Source organism: Prunus persica, chromosome G5 (genome assembly GCF_000346465.2).
Source record: "Prunus persica cultivar Lovell chromosome G5, Prunus_persica_NCBIv2, whole genome shotgun sequence".
NCBI lineage: Eukaryota > Viridiplantae > Streptophyta > Magnoliopsida > Rosales > Rosaceae > Prunus > Prunus persica.
Window position 1 is genome coordinate 8,060,786 of NC_034013.1, and position 17,441 is coordinate 8,078,226.

General features: G+C 35.9%; 3 protein-coding genes across 4 annotated transcripts; 2 read left to right on the forward strand and 1 right to left on the reverse strand.

Moving 5' to 3' along the window:
- Positions 546-1,520, reverse strand: LOC18775869 (cyclin-dependent kinase F-4). Its single transcript, XM_007209979.1, has one exon. The coding sequence runs from the start codon at positions 1,518-1,520 to the stop codon at positions 546-548; it is 975 nt and encodes a 324-aa protein (XP_007210041.1).
- On the forward strand, positions 3,678-7,227 carry LOC18776864 (inositol 2-dehydrogenase/D-chiro-inositol 3-dehydrogenase). Of its 2 annotated transcripts, XM_007210453.2 has the most exons (7): positions 3,682-4,017; positions 4,301-4,471; positions 5,435-5,599; positions 5,671-5,835; positions 6,242-6,376; positions 6,620-6,717; positions 6,851-7,227. In XM_007210453.2, the coding sequence occupies exons 1-7, from the start codon at positions 3,835-3,837 to the stop codon at positions 7,035-7,037; spliced, it is 1,104 nt and encodes a 367-aa protein (XP_007210515.1). In that variant the 5' UTR covers positions 3,682-3,834; the 3' UTR covers positions 7,038-7,227. The 2 variants fall into 2 exon arrangements, with proteins under 2 accessions (XP_020420226.1, XP_007210515.1); XM_020564637.1 differs by lacking the exon at positions 6,242-6,376 and having other exon boundaries at positions 3,678-4,017.
- Positions 7,851-16,998, forward strand: LOC18777330 (DNA mismatch repair protein MSH4). The gene is made up of 24 exons (XM_007210840.2): positions 7,851-7,928; positions 8,840-9,043; positions 9,188-9,223; positions 9,319-9,431; positions 9,767-9,812; positions 10,075-10,121; positions 10,303-10,410; positions 10,570-10,645; positions 11,023-11,095; positions 11,176-11,321; positions 11,430-11,515; positions 12,459-12,598; positions 12,727-12,866; positions 12,947-12,997; positions 13,816-13,879; positions 14,222-14,365; positions 14,451-14,518; positions 14,628-14,686; positions 14,986-15,142; positions 15,260-15,312; positions 15,390-15,488; positions 16,046-16,160; positions 16,241-16,363; positions 16,700-16,998. Exons 1-24 carry the CDS (start codon positions 7,863-7,865, stop codon positions 16,862-16,864), a joined length of 2,379 nt encoding a protein of 792 aa, XP_007210902.1. The 5' UTR covers positions 7,851-7,862; the 3' UTR covers positions 16,865-16,998.

The window sequence follows — 17,441 nt, forward strand, 5'->3', positions numbered from 1 at the left end:
CTCGTTCTGTCTAGTAATACTAAATTCTATTACTGCGCACATTATTTGTCATAGAGAATTACATGCTGAGTTGGAGTGTTCTTGATAATTGCTTCACTTTCAAACAATACTTTACATGAAGAATACTACCACCTCTCTTACTGCTACACTCATAAATCTTTGTTTGAAACTGTTGTTCTGGTTGGCAAAGAGATTACAAAATCACATCCTGCATTTTTGTTACAACAAGTAAGAAATAATCTTAGTCACTCTCATTCATTCATAGTTAATAAAATACGGAACGGGTTATTCGGCAAAAGTTTGGCACATTACAACTTAAAAGTTCGACCACTATATTATACTTTAATATAAATTATTTATATATTTTAATATATATTATTTTTATTCAATAATATGTGAGAATTATGTGTATAATACCTAAATTTTGTGTGTCTTATTGAAATTTTTGTAAAATATATATATATATATATATATTAAACATGTAAAATACATATGTACCTAAATAATATGAGTATTGTACGTTTGCTTTTTAAAAAACGTAAACTTTACCTAGTCTTTAAGACGTTTGTAGAAATGCCACCAATGTCAGGAAAAATATGGTGATGTCTCTCGGGAATGGCATGAGGAATGGCACGTGGAATACGGTGGGAGCCGACGAAAAAGGGATGCTTAAGTGCCTCTGCAGCAGTCGGCCTCTTAGCAGGATCCCAAGAAAGAAGGGAAGTTATAAGCTGAATTGCAGACTCACTGGCAGATGGGATGCAAAATGAGAGACCAAACCCAGAAAACTGTGGAAACTGATACTCAACCTGCCCTGCAAGAATTTGCCCTTCAGGCCATGACTTCATGGTTGGGCTGCCTAGCACACTACAAATCCAAAACAGCTGCTCCTCCTTATTTTTACCGGGAAGTAGAGGGCGGAGGTTGAACATCTCAGCCAAGATTACACCCACAGCCCACATATCAACCTTGGAATCGTAGAAGCGTGAGCCGAGCAACACCTCCGGGGCTCTGTACCAGCGAGTTGTGACATAATCTTTGAAAGGAATGCCCGGCTGAATCTTCTTAGCAGAACCCAAATCCCCAATCTTGACCACACCTTGCTTCACCAACAAGTTTTCCGGTTTGAGGTCACGGTGGCACCACCCATTCTTATGCATGTGATCTAGCCCAAGAAGAATTTGATGACACACATTCCTGATTTCTGCCTCATTGAATCTCTTCTTGTGCAGTTGCATAAATTGCAATAAGTTGCCCTCCATGAATTCAAAGACAAGGGAAGCAGTGCCATCAAATCCCACGAAAGCTTGTTTCAAATTGACAATATTCGGGTGGTTCTTCAACTGAGACAGAGACTCAACTTCCGCCATTTGGAGAAACTCCTCCCATGAAGTCAACCTCGATACCTCATTCTTCAGTTGCTTAATTGCAACAATCTCACCAGTCACCTTGTGCGAAGCCTTCCATACAAACCCAAAACTTCCTTCACCGAGCGGCTTAAGGAAGCAATAATTCTCCATTCAAACTATCTCAAGAAAACAACAAAACTCTCTCTTTGTTAATGGAAACTCAAGAGCTTTCGTCAAATATTGAAATTGACGTTTGCCCAGAAGCAAAACCTAATTGATTTCCTACTGGCTTGCTCACTCACTCAAGGTAGAAAATACTATAAGGATAGCCTAAATCTTTCCCAGTCCTATAAGGATAGCCTAAATCTTTCCCAGTCCTGTAAGGAAAAGGAGTTTTCGTAATTGAAGCTGTTCTATTTTACATGTGCCCGAAGTTTTTCTACGGTCAACATTTTTATTTAGAGTCAAAGCCTTTCAACGGTAAGGATTTTATGGTTTAAATTTTAAAGTTAAAAAAAAAATGCATATTGAGTGTGCGACGAGTCGTTGTTGGGTTGGCCCCACAAGGATTATCCACAAACGAAACGAAAGTCGTTAAACGACCCTCAACCCTTTCAAAGACAAAACAAAAACAAAAGGAAATTGGAAAAAAGCAAAACAAAACCCAACGCTCAGAGCTCTCTCTCTCACTCTCTCTCAAATTTCTCTGAGCCAAACCCTAGCAGCCTGGCTGTTTGTAATGATTATCAGCCTACACAGACGTCCTAGTGCTTGAAAACCATCACCAGTTTCACAAATTTCAAGCGGTTTCTCTGAAAGATTTGGGTTTTCTCCGTTTTGGCGTGTCAGAAGCTCTCGGAATTCGTGAATTTTCCTCGGTGCTATATACGTACGGCAAACCAATCGGAAATTTTGGAGCAATTGTACCATCCATTCGCTCATCAGAATCGGTTCCTCAGCCTAGGGTTTTCTGATTCTCTCAGTCTATTTGTAAGGATCGGTGCGAAGACAAAAGCAGAGTGCATTTTCTAATTTCACTGAGATCTGTGAAATTTTATTCGAATTGCGACGATCGGCGGAGGATTGAATCTCGCAACCTAATTTGATTCGAAGCATCTGTTCAATGATCGGTTTGTAAAGGAATTGAATGGAACCAAAGGGAGGAGGATTGGTGTATCGTCGGCGAAGAAGCTTCTGAAGAGCTCTCTCTCCCCCTGTTCTTCTGCGGTGGTTTGATTGTTCGATCTCAATAGAATAATCGAAGAAAAAAGAAAACGAAAAGATCTTTAATTTTTCGTACTGTTTGATTTTTGTTTTTTGGAGTTTAATACAAGGCCTTTTCTTTTTTTTTTTGGCCTTTGATTATCGTTTTCCTCAGGGCGTTTGTTTGTTCTTGTTGTGGTATTTTGAAAGAAAAAATATTTGAATCAAAGACAAAACAAAAACAAAAGGATATGATGTTTCCGGATTGACTTTACAAAAGTCTGATACCGCTATTTCTTCTCTTGAAAAATACATCAATTGTACATCAAAACTCTCTCTCTACATAACCAAATAAAATTTTGAGTTTTTACATGTTCCTTCATCTTTTGGTATACACATCGCATTCTTCTGACAAAACATTTGTTAAATTTTGTCACATCTCAGTGTGTGACTTCTAAATTCTTCTGACAAAACATTCGTTAACTTTTGTCATGGGTGGATAGATTGTGTTTTGATGAAAATACCACTTTAAAGTTGATCACGTGACCAATTTTAACGAATATTTTGACGAAATGCGATAAGAGGATCAAATTGATGTGTTGAGCAAAGCATTAAGGACTAAATTGATTGATTTGAAAGTTAAAAGGACTCAAATAAAGACTTTTAAAAAGTTTGTGAACCATTTGTGGTAAAAACTATAATAAAAAAAATAAATGACCAAATGTTAACATTCATGAAACAGAAAAAGTTCACATATACCGTCCACAAGTTTAACAGTATCTTAGAATTCAAGTCTTTTTGCACCAAGTTCGAGTTTCTTTCCTTCTAAATTAGATTAGTTTGAGTAATTTACACTCATAAATTTGGCTCCATCAAACTTATATGTTAAAGACGGATTGAAGACTTCTATAATCTTGGTCATTCATCGTGGGTATTTAAAAAAAAGATAAGAGGTTTTTCTATCATTTTTTAAAAAGTTTTGACTTTTTTCAAAAGTAAGAAAAAATTTATGACTAAAACCTAAATTTACTTATATATTGTTAGCATACTAAGAACTTAAAATATGGGACAACTTAAAATATTAACGTCCTTTTTCTTGTCGTTCCGTCAGACTGGTAGAAGAAGATTGACTTGGATATCTGATAACAGCCAAGCCAATCCAATAAAATCCAACAACCAACCATTTTATCTAAACCAATTTGAAGACCCAACAAAACCAACACAGTAGCTAGCGAGTGAAAAGAGTAGAAGAAAACACAAATCCAAGCTCCAAATTTCACCCATGGCTGCTTCAAATATAGTCAAGTATGGGATTGTAGGGGTGGGCATGATGGGCAGAGAGCACCTCATCAACTTGCACCATCTTCGCACCGAAGGCGTGGCGGTGGTAGCCATAGCTGACCCCCATGTTCCTTCCCAAAAGCTTGCTCTTGATTTGGCACAGTCTTTTAATTGGCCTATAAAGGTATGGACTCTGCTGTAGTCTCTTAACTGTTTGATATGGTGCCAATATGGTTCACCTCCAAAACCTTACTGTAAATTGAACACAGTGATGCTTAGAAGATTATTGATAATCAAAGGGTTTATAGATTTCTTTTTTCCTTGCTACTAATCAGACGGTTTTAAAAGGTCGAAATTCCAATGGGCAATGATCAGACTTCAATTCCCTAATTTGTTTTCCATGTTTGTGATCTATTTTATCAAGTGATATCTCAGAAATAAGGTTTATGACTTGAAGGGTTTTAAAGGTTTTTTCAGCACACAAGGAACTATTGGACAGCCTGCTCTGTGATGTAGTGGTTGTGTCATCTCCAAATATGACCCATTATCAAATTCTGATGGATATCATCAACCACCCCAAACCCCACCATGTACTAGTGGAGAAGCCATTGTGTACAACAGTAGCTCACTGCAAAGAGGTCCGTCGATCAGAAGTACTGTTGATTCTACTTGCATTTCATCTTTTTTAGATATAACCCATTGCATTACCTTTGATACATAAAGTCGAAATAGTGCCTTTGAACATAATCTCTCCCTAATGCACTACTTTAAGAAATTGAACTGATTCGAATGATAGTTTTTGAGCCTTTATTTCTTGTTAACTGTGACTAAATTGGGGCATGGACTTTTGACACAGTGTAGGGAATGAATGTGTTAAAGTTATAATGAAACTCAAATATCAGCTGAGAATATTTCTGAGGGATTCATATTGTTCTACGTTGTTGTAGATTAGTGCTAGATTTATCCGTGTCTTACTTAGTGTGACATCTAGTTGTTATTTGATTTAGAGCATATTTTCCACATTGTAGTAGCTTTCTATGTTCAATCGTGCGGGATTTAGCCGCATCTTGACATCTATTGTGTTATCTGATCTAGAACACATAATATTTGACAGTATGATGTCTGATGTCTGACCCAGTCTGGTTCTATCTTGCTATGTTCAATAAATAATGAGTGATCGTTTCTTATTGAGCTGCAAGTCAAGTTTCTAGAGTTGTTATTTTATCACTCAATGATTAAATGAAGATGAACTGCTCCTAAGTAGCAGGAAGAATGCATTGACAAGAAAAGTCAAGACAATGTGTACAGAAATGGATTAGTTCTTTTTTCTGTGAGTTGGTGTCCAACCCAATGCAAGCATCCTTTGAAGTATGAACATCGTTTCTTTTGTGTTCATCTTAATATTCAGTGCTTACACAAACACACACACAGATGCACATGTACATATTGGTGAATATACACAGATGTCACGAAATGTGTTAATGCTTTATCTCATGCATTTTACAGCATATGTCACTATTTTCTTTTTCCTTTGGGGAGGGTTTTTTTTTTTGTCCATAAATAAGTGATTGATCTGCATCATATAGTGTGTGTGGAATTAGGTTGTAAATGCTGCCAGAAAGAGGCAGGATATTCTGGTTCAAGTTGGACTGGAGTATAGATACATGCCACCTGTTGCTAAACTGATAGAAATAGTGAAGGGCGGAAGCCTTGGACAGGTCAAAATGGTGGCAATCCGTGAACATCGTTTTCCTTTCTTGGTTAAGGTATGTAATGCAAGTGAATTTTCAATATTCATCCTGTTGTAGTTCATCTTATGGAACCATGCTTGTAATAGGTCAACAATTGGAACCGGTTCAACATTAACTCTGGAGGGACTCTGGTAGAAAAGTGCTGCCACTTCTTTGATCTGATGAGGCTGTTTGCTGGTGCTAACCCTGTTCGTGTGATGGCTTCTGGAGCGATTGATGTTAACCACAAAGATGAAATATATGATGGAAAGGTAATTTAACTTTGACTGAGATTTGAAATATTCACTTTCAAGGTCAAAAGAAGTATGTATTGACCTGATGTGCCAAACACAATTTCAACTATTGGCTTTTGTTTTAGAAGGATTAGATTGCTTTCAGAATTAAAAACTCATAGAGAGAAATTCAAACCAAACGTGCTTTTAGTTAGTTATGCAGTAAGGTTCACTAGTTAGGGCAATGGTTTTATTCAAATAGAGCAGTCCAGTCTTTGACTAAGAGACCATTGTCATGCCTGAAAAATGGACTTTTTAAGCTTACTCAATTTCAAAGAGGAGGACTATGTTTGTGAAAGTTAAAAGCAAAAACATTTTGAATTGTTCTATTCTTTGGAGCACTAGGCTATTCATTACATTTGTCTTTTTCTTTTGTTTTGCTTAGGTTCCAGACATAATTGACAATGCATATGTTATTGTCGAATTTGACAATGGTTCTCGCGGGATGCTTGACCTTTGTATGTTTGCTGAAGGGACTAAAAATGAACAAGAAATATCTGTTGTTGGTGACATAGGAAAGGTAGCTCTCTGTCTCTATCTCTCTCTCTCACACACACACAAAATGATGCCCTCCTATTAGATTAAGGCCCTTACTGCTGACCACTATTGGTAATGAACCAATGTGACATCCCACCATTGTCTCTTTGCAGTACAATCATTAGATTGCAATTTCCCTGACCTCTACTGAACACAGGTGTCGTTTAGGTTATGCTTGCAGGTGACTTTTCCTGTCATTTTTATTCAACTAACAAACTTTTAACAGGGGGAGGCCTTTGTTCCTGAGAGTATTGTTCGTCATGGCACTCGAGTGGAAGGGAGAGATGGTGTCCAGACTTTAAAAGCTGAGAATGATCAAATAAAGTGGGTTTCTTTTTTCCTCTTAGTTTCAACTGTTCATATTTTGAACTGCCCCTTGGGCATTGTTCAAATCTGTGGGAAATTTCTCACAAATGCCTACCCCTTTAATGTGATTCTGAATCAACTTATGTTTCAGATATGATGGGCTGCATCATGGATCAAGCTATTTGGAACACCTGCACTTCTTATCTGCAATAAGGGCTAAAGCAAAAGCGCCTGCTGTAGATTTGCATGATGGATTAGTTTCGGTTGCCATTGGAGTTGCAGCACAGCTTTCCATCGAGAAGGGCCGATTTGTGACGATTGAAGAAGTCATGAGTTAGTGGAATTGTGAAGTTTCTGTATAGTTCTTGAATCTTTGTCCAAAAAAAGTATAGGTCTTGAATCCCTGATGTTGCTTTTGTGGGTTGGGGGGAAACTCTTGTAACAGTTTCTCCTTTCCCTATTTGAAGCATATGAAAATTAATGTTTCGTTCATCTATTAATAAAATTCCATCAAATAGCTTTGACTGATTTCCTTGTCGTTAATTTTGTGAAATCTCCACTTCCATTTTATATGCATTCATCAATCATCACTTCATTTAAAAACAAAAATTAAGATGTCGACATTTGGAAGTAACTAAAATTAATTGTAAGTGTACATTGAGTAATGCAAATTTGGAACTAACTAAAATTAACACGGTCCTAACATGAATTTCTTGTTTGTATGAAACTGTTTATGCTACATGGCTATGTAAAGTGGTAAAACGAATTCAGTTACATTTATCTGTACTCGAGTTACTAGGTTCGATTTCTTCTCCCAATATTGCTTGTATGAAAAAAAAGTTTGTGCTCATTTTAATTTTGGCCAAAGAAAGGAAATGGAGAAACTCATACACACAGGTATCATGGGGCTTGAATTCAGGACCACTTAAAAGCACACCAAAAGCCTAGTCGAATCCCACTGACACTCCATTGGTTTGTGGTGAATTCAAAATAATAAAAAATTATCATTAAATTTCATCACGTGCACCCTCATTGGCCGTTACCCTCGCAAACCCAGTGCAGACGTGGCACGTGTTCCGAGTGACAGTCACTCGTATATAAATAGCACTCTGGCGCTGGCGCGCAATACAAAATTCGTTGAAGCAGAAGAGTGTAGAGAGCAAATGGAAGACGACGCAGGAGAGAGATCGAGCTTCGTTATCGGCCTCATCGAGAACAGAGCTAAGGAGGTACGGTCTTCCATCTCACACTTAACCGCTTCTTTTCTTTGATTGTTTGGTTTTCCTAGAAAGTGCAGGAAAGAAAGAGAAAATGGAAGATAACATATTAAGTACCTCAGTATCTGGCACCGAGAAAGATGTTTTGGCTTTATCAATCCGGAAATTGAATTTAAAAAACGTAGGAGTCGAATTTAGCGCTTGGATTTTCAATTCTTGGTTATGTTTTAGCTGAACTCGGACTGGTCCTGCTTTTACTTCTCTCTCTCTCTCTCTCTCTCTCTCTCTCTCTCTCTCTCTCTCTCTCTCTCTCTCTCTCTCTGTGTAGGAACTTGTAGATTTGTAGTGGTGATAAATGTTGAACTACTTAAAAACTGTTTTACATCCTGGAACTTTTTTTATTTGAATAAATGCGTTAAGCAATTTTGTGAAGGTGTGATACAGTGAATATCATCAATGAAGATTAGTCATGTGATCAGAAAAAGAAAAGGAATATTAGTCATGTTTAATGAAGGCCTAGGTCTGCGCCTACAAGGCTTGAGATTGCTGGTAAAATGAGGATATTTTGTATAGGAAAATTGTATATAATTATTTTACATAAAGAAAAGAAAAAAAAATCCTATGGCTGAACCAAATATGGTAAACCTACCTTGAACGTTTCCTTATAGACTATAGTTTTCAGACTCATTATAACTGGCATCGTTCCCACATCTTTTTCTTGATTTTAAGTTTATAATTGGATTGAAGAAATTGGTTTGTGACATTGCACCCAAAATCAGAAAAAAAAAATTGTTTTTGATTATGGTTCCTTCCAGCTGATGAGCTGAAGGTTATCTTGTGGAGATGAACTAATTTTTTTTATTTTTTGTTACATAGAGATCAACTAATTTAGAATACCTAGCTGACCCAAAGTATCCTGACAGGTGGGAGTTGCAGCCTTTGATTTAAGGTTGGCTTCTCTCCATCTTTCTCAATATATTGAAACTAGCAGCTCATATCAGAATACAAAAACTTTGCTGCAATTCTATGATCCTATGGTGATTATTGTTTCACCGAACAAGCTGGCACCTGATGGTATGGTTGGAGTTTCAGAATTGGCTGACAGATTTTATGCTACAGTCAAGAAGGTCAGGTTCCTTAATTTTTAAAGATCAACTGCTCTCTCTCACTTTGTTGTTTCTTGGTGTAACAGACTACTGGATGCCTATGAGATTATCTCATATACGATATTCACTTGTTTAATAAACTAAATTACTGTGCTCATTCTGCAGGTTGTAATGGCCCGTGGTTGCTTCGATGACACTAAGGTTAAGTTAGAGATTCCTTATCCTCTAATATTTGCATCGAAATGGGTGGTTGACTCTTGAAGCCCACAGCTTAGAATGCCATTGTTGGGTTCCAGGGTGCCGTGCTGATTAAAAATCTAGCAGCAAAGGAACCTTCTGCACTAGGATTGGATACTTCTTACAAGCAGTATTACCTCTGCCTGGCTGCGGCAGCAGCTACAATTAAGTGGTACTTTCAGAACTTGAGCTTTCTAACGTTATGATGTTGCAAACCCTAGGCTATTTGTTTTTATTATGAAATAGGAAGTTCAGCATATTTGGAATTTGGGGTTTAAGAGTTTTCTTTAAGTAAAAAATTAAAGAATATGACATATATATATATATATATATTTTTCACCTGATGTCATTTGCTCTTATTCTAGATAGAGCATTCCATGTTAAATGTGCTCTTTTCACCTTTTCAGTTTCCTTTTGAATTTGTTACCAACATGCAAGTTTCACCGTTCTAGCATCTATTGCCCTTGCCTTTTTTTTAAAGTAATGGATCTAATGCATGATGCACAGGATAGAAGCAGAGAAAGGGGTCATCATTACAAACCACTCACTTTTGGTATGAGTTAAATAATGCACGTTCCTTCATGATCTGTAAAATAAAAACAGAAGAAAGTAGGCGTTTCTATATCAATAATATCCTGTCTCATAAAGAAAAATATAAATCAGCTGTCTCCATGGAGAGACAGAGCAACAACAATTTGTTTTAGTTCACCTTTCTATTCACGCTAAGAACTCCCATCAGTCTGTACTGCCATCCAACCCTGTTTTGTCTTTATGAGGAAATAAACATTTACTTCATTGCATTTATGCCTCTCCAGGTCACTTTTAATGGATCATTTGCCCATATGAATATTGACGCTACTAGGTACTCTTCCGTTCCTGTGATTTTATCTCGAGCTTAGCTCCCTTTTATGTATCAAATAGATCATGTTTTTGTGATATTAGGAGAAATTATGAAGTATTTTAAATAAAAATGTGATGGGTTAAATGCATTTTTATTTTTAGAATCTTTGGTAATGACTTTTGTAGTTGAAATTTGTTGGCAGTGTTCAAAATTTGGAAATCATTGAGCCACTTCATTCGACACTTTGGGGAACAAGCAACAAGAAAAGAAGTTTATTGAACATGCTCAAGACAACAAAAACTGTTGGAGGGTATGTGTGGTTGTTCACCGGATTGATCAGTACTTTGTATATTTTTATAGTTGCAATTTCTCTTCTAAACTTTGTACTTTATGCTTCTTAGTGGTGGTCAATCTCTCCTTTATAATTTCTTGTCACTTAAATCTGATGTGGAGCAATTTATGACTTCAGGTCTAGACTTCTTCGTGCCAATCTATTGCAGCCTTTAAAAGATATTGAAACTATAAATGCCCGTCTTGATTGCCTGGTCAGTGTTATTTATTCTCAAATATCTCTTTTGGAGCTATGTAATCCATTTAAAATACTTTTGAATCTGTGAACCTTCATTTCTCTGTGTCGAATTTAAAGTAAAATGAAAAGGGATCATGTTATATGAATTGAAAAGTTGGGTTTGGCATAGACCATCTGTGGATATTTTTTGCATGGTTATAGATATAAAAAGCAAGAATACAATGATTATATAAGAATGGTACTTTTGGAACTGACATGCAAATGCACTTTGTGTCTACTTTGTTTCCTTTTGAAATACACATAAGGTGCTGAATTTTGAAGTTACTGAACTGGAAAGTGCATTTTGCAGCTACATTGTTTATGATCCTCAGTCTCCTTAATATTTGTTTTTAGGATGAGCTCATGAGCAATGAACAGCTGTTCTTTGGACTGGCTCAGGTTTTGAGTAAATTTCCTAAAGAGAGTGGTAAGAGGGAAGAATAAAGGAAAATTTAGTCCATCTGTTCATATCATGAACAAGTTGAAGTTATGTATGCTCTCATGCAGATAGGGTACTTTGTCACTTCTGCTTCAAGCCAAGGAAAATAACAAACAAAGTCATGGGTGTTGATTATGCTAGAAAAAGCCAGGTCTTGGTTTCAAGCATTATTCTCCTCAAAACTGCTCTAGATGCCTTGCCTTTACTCTCGAAGGTAAAATTTACAGCAAAAGATGTTGATATCAAGCATTATTTTTCTTTCCAATACATTTACTGTGCTCAAAACATGTTCAAAAGTATCAATGCTTGGTTAAATTCTCAGGTTCTTAAAGATGCAAAGTGTTTTCTTCTTGCAAATGTTTACAAGTCTGTATGTGAAAATGAGAAGTATGCTGCCGTTAGAAGGAGGTTTGCTTCCAAGCTTGATGATTCCAGTGGATCATCTGTAAATTTGTTTCTCCCGACATCCCTAACTGGTTTGAAGTTTAAATTGGAATCTGTTTTGTGTAATGAGCTCTATTATCCTGATGGGGTCGAATTCAGAGGCCAGAATAGTCCAGACATCCTCTGAGCAATGAACCTCAACAGAAATATATCCATTATAAATTCCAAAACATTCACCTTTGTCCCTTTTTTTGCAATGTGAAATTACATCACTTCTTTCCTGGAAAAAGAATCCCTTTACGTCTGCCACTAATTATAACATATTGCCTTTGTTGTCCAATCTTTGTCTTATTATCTGTTTTAGCATTTTTCCTCTTACATAAGCAGCATATTTTACTGGAAACAACACATTTTCATGCATTAATATGCTCATTTGAAGTGTATAATTGATCCGGATAATGGGAAAGAATAATTTCATGTCGACAACCAATTTAAAGTTTATTCTTAACCTCTTGATATGATTTTGGTGCCATGATTATGGTCTTGCGTACAACCCGAAGCACTTATGTACAATTTTACAGAGATATGAACTTAAACTCAGGTGTTGGGAACCAAATTACCTAACAAAGTTGATCATCAGGTCTATGAGATTAGATAGTAGTTATATTATTTCCATTAGATTAGATAGGGTCGTTCAACCCCAAGTGCCAGGTCCAACTTACCTGATGAAGTTTATCATAATTCTGAGATTCAACCCTGAGCACTAAAGTAGTTATCTTATTGCCATACCATTACGTATGATGCTAAGGCAGTCGTTGTTGGTGATTATAGTTTCGGTATGATAGAAATTTGCACTCCTGTAGGTTCTTACTTGTTGTGTGATGTGTTTAATATCCCATAGACTTTGTTTTCTAAATAAAGTATGAACGATATCACTCATTTACACAAGACGCTGTATTTCTTTCAGGATTGGAGAGGTGATTGATGAAGATGTGCTTCATGCACGGGTTCCTTTTGTAGCCCGCACACAGCAGTGTTTTGCTGTCAAGGCTGGAATTGATGGACTTTTGGATATTGCACGGAGATCATTTTGTGATACTAGTGAAGGTTTTTTCTCACTACATATGCAGTTCAAATTCTGTTTCATTTCCCTTTTATTCATGTTCTATTTGTCTTTTGTTTTCTTATATTTGAGATAAAGGGCCAATTTAATATTCTCAATGATGAATTAACAGCTATACATAATCTTGCTAACAAGTATCGTGAAGATTTCAAGTTGCCCAATTTGAAACTCCCATTTAACAATAGGAGAGGGTTCTACTTTAGCATTCCACATAAGGACATTCAAGGGAAGCTTCCTAGTCAGTTCATTCAGGTTTAGAATAAAACTTGCTCTAAAGTACTAAACATCTCTTTACCAGTTATTTCTGATTCTCATATGCTTCTCGGACATAGGTATTGAAACATGGTAACAATTTACACTGCTCAACCTTGGAGCTTGCTTCTGTGAGTACTACGATCCAATTTTCTATTTATACCAAATTTACTTACTCTAGGTTATGATTGTTCTATTATTCACGCCATTTTTTATTGCAAAATACTACTTTTAAGGTTCTATTTGTACTGCCTTTATTGTCTGTGAACTGTTGGCATTTCCTTGATTAGTTACAACATAAAATGGTGCCATTTCAACTACAATGAGTTGAGTTATGCTTGTCTTTTAGACTTGCATATCAATTTCAGGGCAGATGAATGAAATTGGTAACAATATATTTGATTGATTTTGCTAAGAACTTCAATTCTAAGGTGGACTCAGTTCCCATCTTTATTTTGGACTAACAAATTAGGTTAAGCAGTTTCACAGAGATCATCTTCAGTTACAACTGTGAATTTTAGGAGGCGTAGTTTCAGGGTATACATCTCTTGAAGGAACCTAGCTAATCAAAGGGATCATTCATACGAGACCAACTCAATCAGCAATCTTAGATATAGGTGTTGTTGATGCCTTTATTTCTTAATTTTTGCAACATTTATGTGTTGTAGTTTTCCATGTCAAAAGATGTTAGTCTCAAACATTGTTCTGCTGAGTCAATTACTTGTGGCGTTTTTGAAACAAAAATCAAGGCCTTCAACATAAATAAGAGTAAAATGCAATATTAGTTGTTGTAACTTGTAATAACATTTTTTAATCCGGGTTTCATTATAAAATTTTGTGTACATGTGTCTATTTTTATCGAGTATCAATAACATTTTATATCTTTGTAACTTCAATGAAGATTCTGGAAAAATTACATTTATCTTTCTCCATTGCATGAAATTTACAGCTAAACGTTAGAAATAAGTCTGCAGCTGCAGAATGCTACATACGGACAGAAGTTTGCCTGGAAGGTTGTGCTAAACTTGATAAGCTTACACATCTTCTGTTTCTGAGTTCTTTTTACTTGTTCTACATCATTACTTTTGTTAACTTTCTTCATGGCACTTATATAAGCATTGATCTTTAGAACAATAAGCTTAGTGCGGTTGGCTTCATTTTGATCTTTTTGATCTTATTGCTGAACTTTTTGAACATCATCGTTTACCAAATACTCAAGCTTACCAGACGATGATGTTTAGACATATATAATGACCTTTTATGTTCATGAAGCCTGTGATATCTTCTTATATATGTTTCAACTGCTGCAGTGCTGATACCATCATAGATTACTGATTTTGATATCTTATATGCAGAATTAGTAGATGCCATACGAGAGGATGTTTCTGCACTCACACTGCTTGCAGAGGTCTTATGCCTTTTGGATATGATCGTTAATTCATTTGCACATGCCATTTCCACAAAGCCAGTTGATCGTTACACCAGACCAGAATTTACAGGCAAGTTGCTGTTGTCTGGAATTATCGCTCATGAATTTGGATGTTCAATAGGGGAAATGCTTGATTCTATCATGTTTACTTATAGATAATGGCCCCATGGCAATTGATGCTGGAAGACACCCTATCCTAGAGACCATACACAATGACTTTGTCGTACGTAATGCTTTATTTTCTATAATTGGATTACTCTCTCCTCCTCATGAATTTGCTTGAGATTCTGCAGAAAAACTATAGCTATTTTCTTTTTTCGTTTTCCTTGCAGCCCAACAATATATTTTTATCAGAGGCGTCAAACATGGTGCTTATCATAGGCCCAAACATGTAAGGAATTCTCTTTTCAAGTAATACATGGAAGTGTTGTTTTCTCATGCATTGTCTTGCCGGCTTCATCCAGTTATTAGTTGTTAGAAGACAGGTTAAATAGTGAAGATGAAAATCATATTTTTACCAAGAAACAGTTGGAAAATATATTTGACCTTTATGGGCTTTGGACTGATATTTATATATTTGACCATAGAAAAAATATATTTGACCATAAGATGAATATTCATATATGTTTAAAGAATGTGACCAATTAGGTTATCGTTTGCTTGAGTTTAACTACGGAATGTTTCTGCCAGGAGTGGAAAGAGTACTTACCTTCAACAAGTGTGTCTTATAGTTATTCTTGCTCAGATCGGTTGTTATGTTCCTGCTCGCTTCTCAACTCTAAGGGTTGTTGATCGTATATTTACAAGGATGGGTACAGTAGATAATCTTGAATCCAACTCTAGTACGGTAAATTTTTCGAACTTCAATATCAGAAATATGGATCCCCCATATGTTCTAGTGATGCACCTTATTTCTATTTAATACGGAATATTTAGAAAGGAATTTTCTTATTATTTGTAACAGTTCATGACAGAAATGAAAGAAACAGCTTTTATCATGCAAAATGTCTCCCAGAGGTAGTACACCACAAGATTTATTTAACCCTTTGAATATACAGTAATATCCAATAATATTCGGTCCATGTTGGACATAGGAGTCTGATTGTTATGGATGAACTTGGGAGGGCTACATCTTCTTCTGATGGATTTGCAATTGCTTGGAGCTGCTGCGAACATTTGTTATCACTGAAAGCGTAATCTCTTTTCCAATTTACCATTTACCAAGGTTCCAGTGGGTTACCTCAGATGAAATTTTATGAGTTTTGAGTATGGAAAAGTTTAAAATGTGGTCCTTTAAAAATTGATGCACACGGTTTTCACTATATTAAACAATTGAAGCTGCATATATATCACTTGCATTGAAGCTAAATGCTTCCAATTGTTGTGAAAATCTGCGACGAACTTCTTAAGCATACATAAAGAATGGAAGAATGTATGGGAGAAAAGAAACCAATTAACTTATCATTTTTTACGTACTGCCATATGATTCATCTAGATAAGTAGGCATACCACAAGACTGTACAGAAGTGAGACGCATTTAGAAATAATATTATTGTTTAGTTCTATCTGGTTTTGGTAGTTAAGAACTTATTGTCTTTGTGGTCCTTTCTGTCAGTGCTTATCAACTACCATAGCTTTATTTTTACATTTTTCCAAGGATTTTTCTTATGAACGATGTCATACAAAGCCTAGTTAGTGATGAAATTTTATTTGCAGAAGCTAACATACCATCCTACTCAATCTTTCTCAGGTATACTATATTTGCTACTCATATGGAGAACCTATCAGAACTAGTAACCGTCTATCCAAATGTGAAAATACTTCACTTTGATGTTGACATTAAAAATAATCGTCTAGATTTCAAGGTAGTTTTTCCAAGATCCCTTCACTTTAATCTTGATTTTATGTGACTTTTGGTGGCTGAAAGTCTTGTCTGTTTGCGTAGTTTCAACTGAAGGACGGAGCGAGGCATGTTCCGCACTATGGCCTTCTATTAGCAGAAGTGGCAGGACTGCCAAGCTCAGTAATTGAAACGGCCAGAAACATCACATCCAGGATCACAGAAAAGGTGAATTATTTCGAGTAACCAAGAATTGAAAGTTATCTTATATATTCGCATTGCCATAAACATAGAGTCTTCTTTTTATATTGGTATTTTTCCTCAAAATCTGATTTAAGATGAAATAGGGCCAGGAATTTCTTGCTACCCCATGTCAAAAAACAAAGGAAGTGGTTCAGTCCCATTGCAATGCAATGTCATTGAAATCCATATAATTTATCTTATACTTTTTTGCCTTCTTTTTATCAATGGATCTGAATTAATGTAAGAGTGATTCTGGTATTCTGAATGGAAGTTCCTTCGTCATGAACCGGTGACTAAGAAATTTAAAATTTCAATGTTTAGGAAGTGAAGAGGATGGAAGTAAACTGCCTTCAATACCAACCGATCCAGATGGCGTACCATGTTGCTCAGCGGCTGATATGTTTGAAGTACTCCAGCCAGGATGAGGATTCAATCAGAGAAGCACTGCATAATTTGAAAGACAGCTACATTCATGGAAGGCTGTAGTCTAAAGACCTTAAAAACCCACAATATTCTTCCCTCCTATTTGGGAAATGCCATGCAGAACATTGTTGTGTTCGTAACACAACACGATGTCAAATTTATTCACCAAATGATATGGCGGTGTCTGATTTACTCAATTCTAAGCTCATTCAAAACCTCAATTATTTCCAACAACGCATAAGTGACAGTAGAGAAAAGAAGTTATAAAACTCGCTAAAATTTCAACTCAAGTTTGAGTTTTTGTATGCTCATAGCATAAAGTTCGTGAACCAAAAGAACTCAACTCATTTCATTGAATTGGCTTGAGGTTTTATCTTCTAATTAAAATCTTATTTTAATGATTTTATCATATTCCTTTTCAATTGAAAATAGTGAATATGAAAATCAAATTTATTTATTTCTGCATCCGTTCCATTTAAGTTAGTTTTACTTTTTGCTTGTGTTTATATATATATATATATATATATATATATATATATATGTTATAAAACTAGATGGAGAAAATGTAGAGAGAAGTGATATGCTAAAGATAAAGCTTCACCATATTATTCTGTCCTTAATCTTTGGTAGAACCACCTAT

Bases quoted from the DNA above. Each gene is read 5' to 3' on its own strand.
- LOC18777330 (XM_007210840.2), top strand. From the start codon at position 7,863: ATGGAAGACGACGCAGGAGAGAGATCGAGCTTCGTTATCGGCCTCATC. The intron at 11,516-12,458 runs GTTTGCTTCCAA...TATTTCTTTCAG, and splicing joins TATGCTGCCGTTAGAAGGAG to GATTGGAGAGGTGATTGATG. The intron at 15,143-15,259 runs GTAAATTTTTCG...TATTTGTAACAG, and splicing joins TTGAATCCAACTCTAGTACG to TTCATGACAGAAATGAAAGA.
- LOC18776864 (XM_007210453.2), top strand. From the start codon at position 3,835: ATGGCTGCTTCAAATATAGTCAAGTATGGGATTGTAGGGGTGGGCATG. The intron at 4,018-4,300 runs GTATGGACTCTG...AGGGTTTTAAAG, and splicing joins CTTTTAATTGGCCTATAAAG to GTTTTTTCAGCACACAAGGA. The intron at 6,377-6,619 runs GTAGCTCTCTGT...AACTTTTAACAG, and splicing joins TTGTTGGTGACATAGGAAAG to GGGGAGGCCTTTGTTCCTGA.
- LOC18775869 (XM_007209979.1), bottom strand. From the start codon at position 1,520: ATGGAGAATTATTGCTTCCTTAAGCCGCTCGGTGAAGGAAGTTTTGGG.